We start from the raw sequence: 17,611 nt of genomic DNA, 5'->3' as shown, positions 1-17,611 counted from the left end.
GGACTATGGTCACAAAAGGAGCTACGCATGCACATAAACCAAAAGGAAATGCTAGCAGTGGTACATGCAATCGAGGCCTTCAGACTCTTTCTGCATCAGGGCCACCTGCTAATAAGGACAGACAACACCACAGTTATGTGGTACATAAACAAGCAAGGAGGCACCCATTCCTACCCTCTTTGCAGACTGGCAATGAATCTATGGGAACTTACCTTGAAACTCAATATAGACCTGCAATCCCAGTTTGTGCCAGGAAAAGACAATATACTGGCGGACAGCTTAAGCAGAAATATCATGGATGCACACGAATGGATGTTGCACCCAGACATCTTCCTACAGATAACACAATCATGGGGAAGGCCAGACATAGATCTTTTGCCTCCCCACAATCATCAGCTGAAGAAATTCTGCTCAAGGACATACCACCCACAAGCATGGAAAGTGGACGCCTATCTTTCAGCTGGAGAACCCTAACAGTTTATGCATTTCCACCTCTTCCATTAATGACCAAGGTCTTACTGAAGATCAGGACAGAGCAGCCAAAAGTGATTCTGATAGCTCCGGACTGGCCAAGACAGCACTGGTACCCACTGTTAAAGAGCATGTCACACACGGAACCGTGGCCTCTTCCTCAATGGCCACTTCTCCTGACACAGCACAATTACAAAACTCTGCATTCCAACCTGAAAACCTTGCGACTAACAGCCTGGAAAATACCTTGACGACTCCTCAGGATAAGCTATCCAAGAGAGTGAAGGATATCATCATGGAAGCTCGCAGGCCTTCCACAAGAAAGGCATATTCAGCAAAATGGAAAAGATTTCACATTTGGAACACCACAAAGGGCCTAGATGCGACAGTGATGAACATGCCACATATCCTGGAATACTTGGCAGAAATGCTCCACAATGGCCTGTCTTACTCTTCCATTAAAATTCTTGCTTCAGCAATTTCAGCAGAGTACAATACTGATCCACCTGTTTTTTTCTCATCCTCTCCTAAAACAGTTTCTAAGAGGAATTAAAAACATCAATCCTCCAAGGAAACCTCCAGTGCCTACTTGGGACCTTAACTTCGTGTTGGAAAAACTAACTCTGCCTCCCTTTGAACCAGCAGCATCTGCAGAACTACAGTTCCTGTCTTGGAAGACCGCCTTCCTTCTGGCCATAACCTCAGCAAGAAGAGTATCTGAGTTACAGGCCCTCATGGCAGTACAGCCATTTCTTATTTTTCATCAGGACAGAGTCTCATTGAGAACCAATCCCTCATTTATGCCAAAGGTGGTATCCAGGGTCTCATTAAACCAAGCTTATTCACCTGCCTACCTTCTTTCCAAATCCACAAAACAAAGGGGAGAAACTTCTGCACACTCTGGACATACACAGACAGTTGCGCTACTACTTGGACAGAACGAAAAGCTACAGAAAAACTGACCAGCTGTTGGTAGCATATGCTGCTGGTGCACAAGGAAAAGCAATTTCCAAACAGACAATTTCAAAATGGATAGGGAATTGCATTTGTTTCTGTTATTTCTTCCATGGAAAAGCTGTGCCAGCTAACATTAGACCTCATTCCACCAGAGCCACAGCCACCTCCACAGCCTTCTTAAGAGGGGTGGCTACCAAGGACATTTTAGGAGCTGCTACATGGAGCTCCGTGCATACATTTTCCAAGCATTACAATTTACCTTTATATTCCAGATCCAGAGCAGGCTTTGCTACGGCAGTCCTGCAGGGCATTTTAGCTACACCATCCTTTACGTAGATCCTCCACCCCCAGATTGGCTATGGTATTCTACCCATATGTGATGACTGCAGATGCATCCTTGAAGGGCATAGTACAGTTTTGTACCTACCATAAATGTAGATGTCCGATAGGTATGCATCTGCAGTCAGGTTTACCCTCCCTCCTTCCCCTCTTTGGGATTTATTGGGTACTTTTCCCTCTCATAGCTAGCTGGGGTTATCTATTATGGTGTATTTGTTGTGTGTATATATATATATATATATATATATATATATATATATATATTTCTATGCATGTTTGGAATTATTGCATTTAACCAAATTTAGCCTTCCTTTGAGGGCACCTGGCATCTGGGGCAAGAAACACTGAGGAAGATGGCGTCGGCTGACGCTTTTATACCCCAGGCGCTCTGACGTCGGAGAAGGGGCGACGTCAGCCGAAGCCGGACCCAGACTTTGGAATCCGGCCGACCGAAGGGCTGCCCGAGGCAGGACAACCCATATGTGATGACTGCATCTACATTTATGGTAGGTACAAAACTGTACTTTTTCTGTTTACTTCAAAGAAGACCATTTTGTGGTCTGACCTTACCAGAGAAGACATTACATTTTGGGGTTTGCAGCAGTCTCCCATATTAGGGAAGACCAGATCCAGTATGGTTGCACTCCTGGTTGGTGTATTGACAGTCTGGTCCAGGAAATTTGTGTTTACAAAATCCAGGAATCTCTGTACCTGTACATTTGGTGTCATATAGGATTCCCAGTAAATAGTGGGGTGATAAGTCTCCAATTAATATTGTATCAGGTTGGATGGTGAGTGTTTCCAGCAAGTTTAAATGCATGGTATGGGTTTCCTGTCTCATGGAGGGGGACCTACAGCATGCAAGGAAGTGATATTGGATTTTGCCTGTGGTGGTTTGAACATGGAGAAGCTCAAGTGCATTGTCCTGTTTGGCCAGCCTTGAAGTATATTTGCTTTTGATGTAAATCGAGAAACCTCCACCTTTATTCCCTGTGGTGTAGTAGCTTGTCTAAATGTGTGGAAGGCATTATAACTTTGCACTGTTGGTGCTCTCTCCATGGCTTTAAACCATGTCTCAATGAAAAGCTTCAAGGGAGTGAAGTTTTTTCTTTATACTCCTAGCATTGATCAGTAATACCTTTAGATTTTCCTGGTTTTGATTTGCTATGTTGTAAGTACTTTCAGTTTGGCATTGCCTAAAAAAGGCACTTTGGGGACGACAATGTTTTAAGTAATATTCAAAAGCATAGAGGGGAGAGGTGCAGACCATCCCCAGTAAAGCAGTATGGTCTGCTGACCAACTCCTTCTATGCTGACAAATATTGCACCCTATTAGAATGACACCAGAAACTAAGCCAGTTATTAAAATCAGTCATCTTTTGTTTGTATTGTGACATAATTCTTGGAGAAGGTGAAACGCTGCTCAGTGCTAGGGTAATACCAGCCTGGAACACATATTCCAAGAGCTCCATGATGTCTGTCTTCATATAGTCTAGGGAGGTACGTTTAAGGTCATTTACATTCACATGGACTATGATGGAGTCATACTGGTACTTGTAGTCCAGTGACCTGAATGTGTGTGTAATGTGGCGGATCCTAGCTCCTGAAAAGCAATTGACCGTGACTTTCTCATTACCCAGCCTGGTGAGAGGGCCATCAGTGTGTCTCACAATGGAGTCTCCCAATGACCAGAATGTTGGATTGTGTGGTGGCTTGCCTTATGGGCTTAGAAGTAGAGGCTCTATGAGCTGTGGGCTGTATGTGTTGATTTGGGTGTTGTTTTGAAAGAGTGCATTCGGGGCTGTTGAGGGTATTTGTTATGTCTAGTTAATCTAGGAGGTGTTTGGGGTTTAGGAAGGTTACATTTAAGTGCCTCAGCATATGTGGTTCTATGTGTCTGCTTTGAGTTGTGTGTGATGGGTGCAGAGTGTGTACTACCGACAACCTTATCAACATTAGATTGCTTTTATGTAAGAGCTTTGCCTCCAGTAACATAATGGAAATACATCTTTCACATATCATATCAGTTTGTTTGAGAGTTAAATGGTTTTCAGTAAACATGAGGCAGTGTCTACATTGTCTCAGAATGCCCATATCCAGCAAGCTGGTAATGGAGATGGTGAGAAAGTTCATATCGATGGCAACTCTCCAGCCGACACAAGCATCCTCCAAAAGGGCCTCATAGAAAGAGACAACTGGTGCCAGAGCCATGGCCTCAAGCTAAACGCCAAAAAGTGTATCGTCATCCCTTTTGGCAAAAACAAAGTGCCCACAAATTACCACATAGGTGGTAATCCATTAAGTACAGAAGAAGTAACTAGGGACCTGGGGACCCAAGTTGATAGCAATCTCTCATTTGACAACCAAGTGGCCAAAGTGGTTAGAAAAACATTTTATATAGCCCACCTAATCATGAAGGGATTCAAATCTAGATCAGGGGAGGTCATCATGCCTTTTTACTTATCCCTCATCAGGCCCATAATTGAGGACAATGCCCCTTTTGGGATGTGCCTTACCAGACACCTGCAGCAACTGGAAAGACCCCAAAAGTACCTCACCAAGAGGATCAAAGGGCTCAAACAGATGCCATATGCTGCGTGGTTAAAGAAACTCCAGCTCTACTCAGTGGCATACCGCCTGTTCAGAGGCGATCTGTGCCTGATGTATAAAGCCATGTCCAACCCGGAATTAATGGACATGCTGCACCTCAGAAAATCCAAATCCTATCGAGCTACATGCTCGAGAGACTTGAACCTCAGCACTGAAATAAATAGGACATGCTGGAGGGACAGATTCATAACCCAGAGGCTCCCTTCACTCTGGAATAAAATCCCAGTCCAGGTTAGGCAGAGTCCCTCATTGACTCTCTTCAAGAGGAATCTTGATGAGTGGATGGGAGATCATAGGTTTACCCCGGGTATCGTCTGTGTCACTGTTAGACAGAGGCACAGTATACTAACCTCAAAAAAGGGCATAGCAAAATTAATTTAAAATGGGTAGCGAAAGCCAAACACATTCTGGCTAGGCTTATAAATGCCCCAGGGCAGATAGCCTAGTATGAACCTATAAACAGATGCTTTTTATTCATTAGACAGTTGGAGTGAGAATATAAAATAATGTTAGGAATATCTGTTTTCCAACTCTGGTGGCAGTGCTTGTCACTGCAAACTAGTTATTCTGTGTGCATGTTCTTTTACAGATATGTTCATTTCTTGGAGTTATGGGAATTTTTAAGTGTCCTTATTATTTCATTTGCCTCTGTAATTATGATATTTATAGGTTCATAGGTAAGTACTAGGCTAATGGCCCTGGAGCCAATGCAAGTCTAGCCCAGTAGTGTTCCCAGTCATCTGGCTTACCAGATGTTAGTTGCCCGTGCCCAAATCTAGCAGTGCGAATGAAGTATCCTTGGTGCAGTTTACAATGTAATTGTTACAGTTTTCAACTTTAGATTATAATGCATGTATTAAAGGCTGCAACCTGTTTTTTTTTTTAAGACGGATCAAACTGCTATAGCATGTTTCAGGAAATCAGACCAAATTTTTTTTCGTTCTACTGATACCGCTTGCCTTTTTTATCTTAGGGTTCCAATGCTTTGTCTTCAGAGAATATTCAGTTGTTATTCTTATTCTTGTTTGCTTTTAAAATATTGTGTAATTTATATTCCTTTTATTAGTGTTTTTGCTTGTTTAGAAGTACCCAAATGTTACTTTTCATTATTAACTACAGCATTTAGGGAACCCACGCACCTTTGTATTCTTCCTAATTTAACCGGTAGAACATCTCTTGTCTGTGTCACCCTGAGATTTTCAAATGCCTTTGTTGTTTCTTTTCCAGTCCCATTCTTGGATTTCCTTTCACATTACATCTCAGTTTACCACAAATGGTCCTTGTTGCAATTTGTTTTCCATTTGTGGCAATCTGTCTGATATGCTCTTCTTTTGCTGCACAATAAATTTCTAGAATTATGCAATTTTCTGTAGTTACTGACTGTAAGGTCCAGTAGTCCCATTTGCATCTCTCTTCTTGAAGACGCATTATTACTAGTATTGCATATAATGTAGTGGAATTGTTTATAGTCTGACAAATGTTATGAGTGATAAGGTAATATAATACACCCTTCCCCCAACCTAGTTAATTCTGTATGCCCAGTCCTAAGGTTTGATTAAACTCTTGAGTGACAAGAAGTGCTAATGGCACAACAGATGGCATTGTCACCTCAAGAGGTTCCCCAGTTTGATTCTCAGCTGTGGTGCTCTCTGTGCGGAGTCTGCATGTCCTCCCTGTGTTCGCGATGGTTTCCTCCCACGTTTCAAAGGCATGCAGTAAGTGGATTGGACACTATAAACTGGCCATAGGTGTGAGTGTGTGTGTTTGTGTGATTTGGAAGCACTACTGCTAGCCACCTGGGGATGATTGTCATTGTTGAAGTGACACCCTGATCCCATGTGCAAATTTATCCTCACATATTACCTGTGTAATGTCACTTCAGAGTTTCTTCTTTAGGGATGCAAATTGCATTCTGTGCCACATTGTGGAGTAAAAGTAATTTATTGATCTCTAATCATACTAGCTCTAATCCTACCCTGATTTAGAAATGGGGTCCATTCCCATCATGGTATTAGAAACCCAAAAGACTTGGAGAAACTTAACTGGGTGAAACACTTTGTAACATGATTTGAATATGCTGCACATCTCTCAGCACAGATGAGCCTTGATTGAAACCTACTGTTGTGGAACTGCAGTGCTGTAGACATGGAATGTGTTGTAGATCGTTGGGCAAAAATGTGTTGTTTGCATGAGTCTACAAGTTGACCTGGAAGTGTTGAAATTTTTGTTATTAACGACAGTGTCCATGTTAAAAAATTGCATTCAAATACGGTGAATAACTGCTTGGTTATAGTGAAAAGAAAGAAATCAGAGGGGATACTCTGAATGTTTTCAAAATGATGATTATGTAGTAATGAAGTGTTGACTTTATCAAGCAGGAGAGAAATGTTTGGATTTTATGTGGGTAAAAAAAGTTGTGAGATGAATTGCCATTTGCCATATAAGGTAAATTATTTTTATATTTCAAAGTCAGGTGGTGACTGTTTACTTCATCTATACACATTTCAAGCAAGGATTGAGTTCTTTATTGCCATCTAGAGGTAGAGGAGTGACAGTACCCAAAACTTGTTGTAAAGTATACATATAATTTTGAAGTATTATGAAAAGTGTTGTGTAATCACAGTCATGTTTAGCTCAAATCAAGTAGGAAACTCTTCAGCTATTATTTCTCATTGAAGTAATAAAATTGTTTTATTTTGTTTCAAGTCAAGTGCGTGAGTGTCTAAAACTGGACCAGGATGATAAGGAATGCTTTGCACATTACAAACAAGTGAAGAAACTTGCTAAACAACTGGAGGCTGCAGAGGAGTACATCAAACAGCAACAGTAAGTCCGTTGTTGACATTCATGTGTCTTTTAGCACATCAAGTTGGGAAAAAGTATATCGTTCATTGTGGTGTACAAGCAGTTCTTCTCTAGAGTCATAGCACAATGGAGGTAATGGAGCAGTACTTTAAAATTACAGCAGGTAAGGCATCCTTAAAAAAAGTCAACATTTGTAGTAGCTACTTGAGGGGATGGGCCCTGAAATCAACATTAGTGTCCATGCTCAAAAACAGCGTGCTGATACCATCAATTAAGAACATGTTTATCCAACTCCTTTTTATTGTAGCTGTACTAGTTCTACTCAGTTTTTGCACTGATTACAGTCAGTTCCATGCATAACCTCACGAGGCAAACAAAGGTCATCTATTGAAAAGTCCACAGAGGTTCTTCTCTGGTTTGTTGTTCTACTGTAGTGTACTGAAGAATCTTGCTTTGAAAGTAGCATATTTACATGAATATCTTCATTATGCATAGGGATTTTCTTAGATGTTTATGTAGTTATTGTTTTTTTTTCTTTAAGTATTAAAGGATTTTTTTACATTCCTCTTCATTATTGTGAATTCCATTCACATTCCTCTTCATTATTGTGAATTCCACTTACTATTCTAATTCCATTTGGTTCTTACTTTAATGGCTTTGTATAATTTGAGAAAGGCCTGCTTCATCAAAACATTGTGGTAAATTATTGTTCCCCTTCAATGCATATATCAGCTGTCTACTTTGTATTGCTCTGTTTCACAACACTTTAAAGGTTTGTGGTCTTCTTGGGGAGAGGGTGAATGATGCCATTAGTTATCACTGAAGAAAGGTATTATAGAACAGATTAATAGCCAAGAAGTGGCAGAAGGTTCAAACTGGACATTGATCTTCTTCAGCTCACTCATTTTTTAGATAAAACTTTTTCATTTAAGCAGCACATCAGGAATTGGCCTGATGGTGGAATCTAAGAAGATAAACATAAGCGGGGACTTTCTGTTGTTCTCATGCTGGCCTCTGAGGAACTGACTAGTGTCCCTGTATGCCTGTGTTAGTCTTACCCCCCCCCCCACAAACAGCTGTCCATACCTATGAGGTATTTTTGGTGTCTCATTTTTCTCATTGCCCGACTCTATTTTCCATAAAGCAGTCTTCTGTTAGGGCATCATTACCAGCAGTGCTTGCTTTCAGTTCTCACCCTGCATTCAGGTGAACACAGATACCGGCTGACTAAGAGCTAGACTGTGATCTCTTGAGTGACCATGGTTTGACGTCTTGCTAATGGCTTCTCAGCATATGAACCTGCTTCCTAATGGCCAGCACCTGCCCCTTTAGTTCATATGAACATTGCAATAACAAGTGCTGGCCCTCAGGTGTGTGCTGCCCTGGTGCCTGCTACAGTAACATCAGTGTCTCAGATACCTACCCCACTTTCGGTGTTGATATACTGGCCTTGGTTACACAACCATTGGTGTACTGCATCAGTGGCACAGGTGTTTATTTTATGGGTGTCTTCCAGTGGCCCCATTTCCAGGTACCTGGGCATTGCAAAGGGATGATTTCTTCTTTCAGTACTTATACAACCTAATACATGGTACTGGAACCACAAATGGGCTGTATTGATTACCATACTGTGTTCCACTCCAGTGTTACTCTAGTCTGGTAGCCCAACTAATGCAACTTACCTGTACAGTCTACCTGTGGCTGTTCCTTTCCCCAGCAAGTGCTTTCTTTATTAAACTACTAATTGCAGGTCCTTCTTCACCTAAAAGTTAGGATCCTATACCTTTAAATGTTCATCGTGTTTCACTGTTGCAGTCATTACTCTTGGGTTATCCTGCTGGCAGGCTACCCTCAGTCGGCCAGAACTCCAAAGTCTAGGTCCGGCGTCGGTTGCTGTCGCCTCTTCCCTGACGTTAGTACGCCAGGGGTATAAAAGATGCAGCCAATGCCATTTTCTTCAGTCTTTCTTGCCGCGCAGTGCCCGAAGCAAAAGCAGTTCGCAAGTGCCGGTCGGCCGACTCCTGACCGAAGTCTTCATTAAAGCTAAGTACCCCATTGGGGAAACTTTTCTTGCTCCAGATCGATGTCAAAAAAAGTTAACAATTGTATTTCTTGTGGGAAGCAAATACCTCATAAGGATTTTCACTCTTACTGTATTCCTTGCCAAGGCCTTGATCACAACGTTGCTAGCTGTCGGTTTTGTACTAGATTTAACCAACGCACTATTAAGCGTCGGTTCGATTTTGCATTTCATTACTTTGGCCGAAGATTTAATTACATAATGCTGTCGGAACAGCCGACAACCGGAGTTTACAAACGCAAGGACAAGGAAAAGGATAGGCATCCGAGGTCCAAAACCGACGACGAGGCCTCTGCTAGGCCAGTCGCCGGTTCTCAGTGAGGTGCTTTCACAGCCCCTGGTGCCTGCTACCTCAGAGCCACAGGCCGCTTCCGACTCCCACGTGGAGCCAACTGTGCCTCTGGATACTCAAGGTATTGGACACTCGGAAATCATTCCCTCAGATGGGTCCGGAGCTGCTGAGCAGGCATCGGCTTCTGAGGGTGTCTTCAGACCTACACAACTATGTATTAAGCCATCTTCAGCTTCAAAGACAAAGACTAAAGCAGCTCTAAAGACAAAGAAATAAGTACAGCATTCTCCTACTTAGACATCCATGCCTAAAAAACAGATGCTCAAAATGGCCGAAGACCTAATTACTTTGATCAGGGGCTCCCATCCCCCTCCTGATGAGGCCTAGGCAAGAGACAGAGTATGATTCTTCTGATCAGGTTTCCATTTCCTCTGATTCCTCTTCTGAACAGGATTACTCCATGCTTCCCTATGAGGATTCTGATGCTGAAGAATCCATTCCTTCAGCCTGTCCTCCTGAGGATTATTCTTTTGGGGAAACCCTGCATACTATGAGGGAGCATTTCCACTGGGAGAGCCAAGATTATTCTAAATCTAAGAAAAGGCTCAGAGACTTTCTGCTACTTCCTCAGCACAGACCTACTGCTATCCCACCTGTTCTAGACATTGTAGATGATGTATTTTTAGAGTCCGGCCTGTCCCCTGACTCTTTACCCCCTGCACCTGCTAAGCCAGACAGATAATACAGGGTCCCGGATTCTCATAAATTCCTATGTAAAAACCCCACTGCTGACCCAGAAACTATTTCTTAGGGTCCCAAAGGGGTTAAAGCTTCCACTGCAAAAAAAACCTGTCCCCTCTGATAGGGATTCTAGGGCTCTAGACAGATGGGGGGAAAAAAAGTTTACACTTCTGCTACCTTGGCTGTAAGGGCTTTAAATTGTCAGTTTCATATGCTTAAATATCAGCAATATTTAATGTCATTGCTTAAACAGAAGTTGTTGACAAATACTGAATGTTCAGAGAACAAGGAATTGCAGGATTTATTGCATGCAGCTGAACAAGTGGGAAAGCATACTTTGCAATGTGGTTATGATTCACTAGAGGCCTCTTGCAGGGCCGCTGTTACAGGTTCTGTTATTAGAAGGCATGCTTGGTTAAAGGAACAAAATCTGCCTGATCATGTTAAAGCAAAATTATTAGATGCACCATTACAGCACGATACTTTGTTTGGTACTAAAGCAGAAGAGGTGTTGAAAAAAATGGGGGATAAAGCAAAATCCATGCAGACAGTCAAGGATTTCTTACAGGTACAGCCACCCAGGTTTAGCAGGAACTGGCCTTCTAAAAATTGGTCCTTTCCAGTGTCAGACAGACCACAAAGAGGCAGATATAGACGTCCCAGAGGCAGATCTCAGCCCCAAGGCTCATACAGGCCTAAACAATGGGGTGCTCCTACCGCCAAAAGTGGAGAAGACAAATCACAACCTTCCAGGAAACAGTCCCAATGACTTTCCTCTGCCAAATCCAAGCACTTTTCTTTTGACAGCCCCCTTAGTGGGAAAACTAGCACTTTTTTCATCAAACTGGCTAATGGTTACCCAAGACAAATAGGTCCTGAATATAGTGTCCCAAGGCTACAGGTTCCATTTTCATACTCTACCAAGGTCAAAAGGTATGTCAGACCTGCCACACAATCAAATGGCAGAGGCACAAAAACAAATTACAGCCCTCATGGATGTGAGGGCTATTCAGCAAGTACCACAAGAGCAGGGGCAAGGATTTTACTCCAGACGTTTCCTAGTACCCAGAAAGGACAAAACCTGGAGAGCAATACTGGACCTGTCTATACTAAATACTTTTCTGGAAGTTCCAAAATTCAAGATGTTGACTCTACAACAGCTACTGCCCATGCTGGGCAAGAAGGCTTGGCTCGTAACTTTGGACCTAAAAGAGGCATATCTGCATGTCCCAATCAGACAATCTTGCAGAAGATACCTCAGATTCATAGCTGGCTCAATGCATTACCAATTCTCACAAAATGCCTGGCACCAGTAATTGCGTTTTGCAGACAAAGAGGAATTCAAATATACCCCTACTTGGACGACTGCCTAATTCAAGCAGAGAACAAAGACATTCTTCTAAAGCATCTGGCGTTTGTAAAAAGATTACTAATTGCCCTAGGGTACACAGTAAACGAAAATAAATCAAAACTAGTGCCCTCTCAAGAGATAATATTCCTGGGTGCAAGCTTAAATACAACTGCCCAGATGGCTTATCTCACGGCAGACAAAGACAACTGACTTCTTACTTCAAGAAATTGACAACAACAACCCACTTATCTGCAAGGAAAATCCTGCAGGCCTTGGGTTTCATGGCATCGTGCATTCTACTAATTCCATATGCCAGACTGCATATGAGGAAACTACAATGGTATCTAAAAAGTGTTTGGACTCAGCATTGCCACAGCCTGGAGACAGTAATTGCACTCATTCCCTGCCTGCAACAGGAGTTTTGATGGGCAGAAGCCTGTCACCACAACAAGGGTCTGCCATTCAGTTTACCCACAGCCAGACAGACACTAACAACGGATGCATCAGATTATGCCTGGGGTGCCCATATGGCAGGAAAATGTATTCAGGGCACATGGCCTGCAAAACAGATGCATCTTCACATCTATTAAAAAGAGATGCTAGCCGTTCAAAATGCCCTGACAGCTTTCAAGGACCTGCTTCATCCAGGACAGCTACTGATAAAGACGGACAATACTACAGTCATGTGGCACATAAACAAGCAGGGAGGTACACATTCCTACCCCCTCTGCAGACAAGCAATGACCTTATGGGACACCGCATTGGCTTTTCAAGTTCACCTGCAAGCACAATTCCTGCCAGGAAAAACAAATACTCTGGCAGACGAACTAAGCAGAAACCTCATGGATCCCCATGAATGGAAACTGGATCCACAAGTCTTCAGTATGATAACAAGGAAATGGGGATGCCCAGACATAGATCTGTTTGCCTCCCCTCATAACTGCCAATTGCACAGATTTTGCACAAGGATCTATCACAAGCAAGCATGGAAAGTGGATGCCCTATCCTTCATCTGGAAAAATCTAACAGTATATGCCTTTCCTCCACTGCCTCTCCTTCCCAGGGTACTCCTAAAGGTCAGACAAGAAAAGCCAAAAATGATTCTGATTGCACCAGACTGGCCACACCAGCACTGGTATCCAATCCTAAAGAGCTTGTCTCAAGGTCCAGCATGGATATTGCCTCAAACTTCTCACTTGCTGACCCAACAAAACAATCAGATCCTGCACAGCCAACTCAGGACCTTAAATCTGGCAGCATGGCGGATAATGTAGCCATTCAGAACACTCCTCTTTCAAAAGCTGTTATGGATGTTATCTTGGGAGGCCATGAGGCCCAGTACCAGAAAATCTTATGCAGAAAAATGGAAGAGATTCTGTGCTTGGAACCAGGAACAAGGCTTTGACACGTGCGTACCAAATATCCCTCAGATTTTACCATACCTAACTGAGATGCTGAACAAAGGCCTTTCCTTTTCATCAATTAAGATTCATGCCTCTGCCATTTCAGACCATTACAATATGGAACCACCTATCTTTTCTCATCCTTTAATAAGGCAGTACCTCAGAGGGGCCAAAAACATTAGGCCTCCAAGGAGAGCACCAATTCCGGCCTGGGATCTCAATTATGTTTTGGAAAAACTCACATTGCCTCCTTTTGAGCCAGCATCAACTGCAGATATAAAATTCTTATCCTGGAAAACAGCTCTGCTCCTTGCAATAACCTCTGCAAGATGAGTCTCGGAGTTACAAGCACTCATGGCTGTGGAACCTTTTATTATCTTTCATCCAGACAGGGTTTCTCTGAGGACAAAACCTACATTTATGCCTAAGGTGGTGTCCAGTGTGGCCCTCAACCAAACCATTCACTTGCTTACCTTCTATCCAAATCCACAGAACAAGGGTGAGAAAATTCTGCATTCTTTGGACATACACAGGCAGTTACGCTTCTACTTGGACAGAACTAAAGCTTTCAGAAAGACTGAGCAACTTTTAATGTCATATGCTGCAGGATCACAAGGAAAGGCCATCTCAAAACAGACTATTTCTAAATGGATAGGCCATTGCATCCGTTTCTGCTATTTTCAGCATGGCAAATCAGTGCCTAAGGGCATTAGGTCTCATTCCACAAGAGCAGCAGCCACTTCAGCAGCCTTCCTCAGAGGAGTACCTACCAAAGATATCTTAGAGGCTCCAACTTGGAGTTCAGTGCACACTTTCACAAAGCACTACCACTTACCTCTTTACTCTAAGTCCAGAGCAGGCTTTGCCACTGCAGTTCTGCAGGGCCTCATAGCCTCTCCTAATCCTATTTAGCCCAGCCACCCATCCTCAGCTTTGCGATTCAACCTAAGAGTAATGACTGCAACAGTGAAACACGATGAACATAGTACAGTTGTGTACCTACCATAAATGTAGATGTTCGAGTGTATTCACTGTTGCAGTCCAGGTTACCCACCCACCATCCCCCTTTTTCTTTGCTGGGTCTTATCTGCACTTCACTATCCTAAAGAACCTATTTGGTGTATTTGCTTGTAGATGAAGGAAATGTTATTTTTGTGCATGCATTCTTATTGGCATATTTTTCAGCCTTCCAATTTGGGGGCACCTGTCATGTGGGGCAAGAAAAACTGAAGAAAATGGCGTCGGCTGCATCTTTTATACCCCTGGCGCACTGACGTCAGGGAAGAGGCGAGAGCAACCGACGCTGGACCTAGACTTTGGAATTCTGGCCGGCTGAGGGTAGCCTGCCAGCAGGATAACCCAAGAGTCATGACTGCAACAGTGAATACACTTGAACATCTACATTTATGATAGGTACACAACTGTACTTTCTCCTCCCTTGGCTAAGTGGTCAAAAAAGTGCATCTCCAAATATAAGCATATTGAATCCCAAGATGAGTTTGAGGAAGCTTTTGAGGATTTGGTCCAGGAAAGAGGCACCTGTCATCTTTCCCATCCTTCTCTGATGATCCTAGTTTTGAAAAGATGTTAAAAGTAAAGCAGGCGCTTATGGAACCTACCTTTAATAAAGAACATTATATTTTTTCATAAGTTAACAGTGTCAAGAGAGTCTACAGTTATGCTGTACTTTAAAATCCTAAAAAGAGTGAAACATACCATGGTTACATCTAATGAAGTCTATTTTTGTTGGCCTGAATGCATTATGTCTCCTTCAAATACCTCTGTGTTTATAGTTGTCAAAAGAAAATTTTCATTTTACTTAATGACCTAAATAAATTCCACTGTATTACTTAATGCTTTTAAGAAGTTTCATTCTGTCTTTAAGATACACTTAAGCAAAGGGAACCATTAGGAAATTCATAGCTGAATATGAGCGTAAAACAGCCATTAACCTATGTCAGGATATTAAGGACTAACACGCAATAATGTTCAATGCTAGTTCACAATAATACTGACCACTCTGACTAAAAGGAAATTGCTAATATCCTCGCTGGCAAATCTAGAGCAAATTGTACTCAATCCACAGTTTCTGTTGTTCCACAGATTCCTCAGTCACGGCCTTCCCTTTAATTACAATGGAATAAGTCCTGTCAGACCTCCTAATATGCTAAGAACACTTCATCCATAGGCCAAGATAACATAACATTTTTCCTGATTATTAGTGCCAAATATGGCTAATCAGAACCCCTGCTTAACTTTAATCTTAACTTTTTCAGTGGTTGCATTCTTGAAACCTTGAAAACTACCATTGTAATGCAGTTGCACAAGGATGACACAACAACAGACCCTGATCACTGTAGACCCATTAATCTCAATTGCTTAGTACGTAAAGCTATGGAACATATTGTCCTCATTAATCTGAACATTGAAAATCCCATAACTCTGGATCTTCATCCATTCTGCTTTGTTAAAGGGCATTCTTGCCTCTCTAACCTCATTAATTTGGGTTATTAAATAGACTTCTAATGGTTTGCAGATGGCCTAGTACTTGGCTGTGAACCTATACACCTGCAAGTCATTAGAACTTCAACGTAATTGTGCTGCTGTATTCATTTAACATACAACTGCCTATATCATTTAAGATTTATTTAAAGTATTCTTTTTTCACACACTAGTTACTGACGTTTTTGTTTGTAGGTATGATGATGCCATTGAGAGGTATGAGGCCTCTATGAAAACTGAGCCCAGTATTGCAGTGTACACATCCAGAGCAAAGGAGAAGATCTGTTACTGCCTGTCAAAGGTGGGGATATACTTTATTACTGAAGGCTTTGTTTTTTTTTCATCCTATCAAATGTGTATTTTACTTTATTCTTCAGAGTTTATATGTTATCTCTGTGCTGCACTGTTTTGTTTTATCTTGTTATGAATTGTCACTTGTTAGCTTTTTGAAGATTCTAGACTCACTATTGAAATGTCACTCATAAGGTTGAATGCACACCAGGAATCACTGTTCTCTTGGATTTTGTCTTTTTTTGAACATCACTCCTTTAAACTTTTTTATTTTTTGCCAGGGGACAATCCCCTCACCCTCCATACTTGTATATACCAATTCTGAGATCACTGTACCTTGGAAAAAGGGAATATTCCGAGAAATGTGAATCTAGGACTTAGAGTATGCAAGTCCATTTTTGGCCATTCAGTCTCCATTTTATGGAAATCCCTAAAGCAGGTATTGAGATTTCAAACTGTTACTGGGATTCTGTGGTTTAAAGGAGTCTCTCTTGCCAGATTTATTTCAGGTCTGTGCCCTTTTTATAACTAGCCGTCCCTTTGTCCTTTTTGCATTACCTAACAACACCTGTCCTCTTTAACTACCTCACTGGCCAAACTCAGTCTTCTGACAGTGTAAGAGTCCTTACTGTAGATGCCTCCCAGCTTGAGCCATCCACACCTACAGACACTCCTCCTTTCCATTTCATGTCTATAACAAGGTCATCCATTGGTCACTCATCTCTGCAGTAAATATCAGCTCTAATCTACTCTCTAGTTCAGTACCCCCATGCATTTGAAAACAGATACCCCTTTTCTGATGAAGCTGTTAAATTAGTCTTTAAATGTTTCCTTAATATCCACTGTAGTCCCCCCCAAAGTTTTAACATACCATTACTGATCCCTTAGCCAAATGTTTTATTGTTTGTATTGTAAAGATCTTTGGTTCCATAGCATATCTTTGTCCTCTTCAAAAATTGTATATGTTAACAGACTGTTGAGATTCGTTTTTTTTTTTTTTTTAACAAATGCTCAGTATGAATTTCATAAAGGCTGTAATGCACGTAATGCTGTTTACTCCACCACAAACACCATGCAGTCAGTCACGGACCAAAGCACGTTATTGGGGGCTCTATTCATACATAAAAGAGAGCCTTGAAATCTGTAGACCACCATCTGCTGCTTACTAAACTAAAAAAAAAAAATAAAAATCTTAGCTTTGGAGAAGGACTCTTGGCTTGGTTCAGCATTTTCTCACTTATCTGCGACAAAAACTATCCATCCTTGCTAGCTACTTTCAGATTTGAGGTTCCTCAAGGATCTGTGTTTGGGTCTCTTTTTGCTGACACTTATCAGTGACTGCAGATCCTACTTCCACAGGATCTCTGCTCATCCTGAAATCAGGCCCTACCTCTACTGTCATGCAATTAGCCCTACAAGATAACTTTAGCAGTCCTTGGAAATTAGCTCAGAGTAACTGCTGCCATCAGCATATCTGAATTGCCTAGCAAGTTGCCTGATGCAGTGTAAAAGCTCAGTTCATCCAAACCCTTAGTGACCCACAACCCTCAGAATAAGCGCATTACCCAAGCATCAGTGCAGTTGTACCTTGGTCTATGCCTTGATCCGTATAATTTTCAAACTGCAACTGCAGAACATGCACTTCAGTGGTTAATCAAGTGCCTTTTATGAACAATCCAGTTTACTAATCTTCATTTCAAGATGTGCCCTAATCAATTCAGTCTTCTTCCCTAAACATGAATAATACTGTACCACTAGTGGCTTTAAAC

General features: G+C 41.9%; 1 protein-coding gene across 1 annotated transcript in view; it reads left to right on the top strand.

The window, feature by feature from the left end:
* The window catches only part of LOC122806498 (dnaJ homolog subfamily C member 3-like), a 305,071-nt gene that overhangs the window by 201,047 nt on the left and 86,413 nt on the right, over window positions 1-17,611 (top strand). Inside the window, exons 7-8 of the mRNA XM_044076997.1 lie at window positions 7,084-7,203; window positions 15,747-15,852. Of these exons, the coding sequence (XP_043932932.1) occupies window positions 7,084-7,203; window positions 15,747-15,852 (226 nt within the window). The remainder of the gene's footprint in view (window positions 1-7,083; window positions 7,204-15,746; window positions 15,853-17,611) is intronic.

This window comes from Protopterus annectens, chromosome 7.part0 (assembly GCF_019279795.1).
Source record: "Protopterus annectens isolate FY-2018-M chromosome 7.part0, PAN1.0, whole genome shotgun sequence".
NCBI classification, from domain to species: Eukaryota; Metazoa; Chordata; order Ceratodontiformes; family Protopteridae; genus Protopterus; species Protopterus annectens.
Note: the sequence above shows the minus strand (reverse complement) of the source record. Positions and strands in the feature narration are given on the sequence as shown.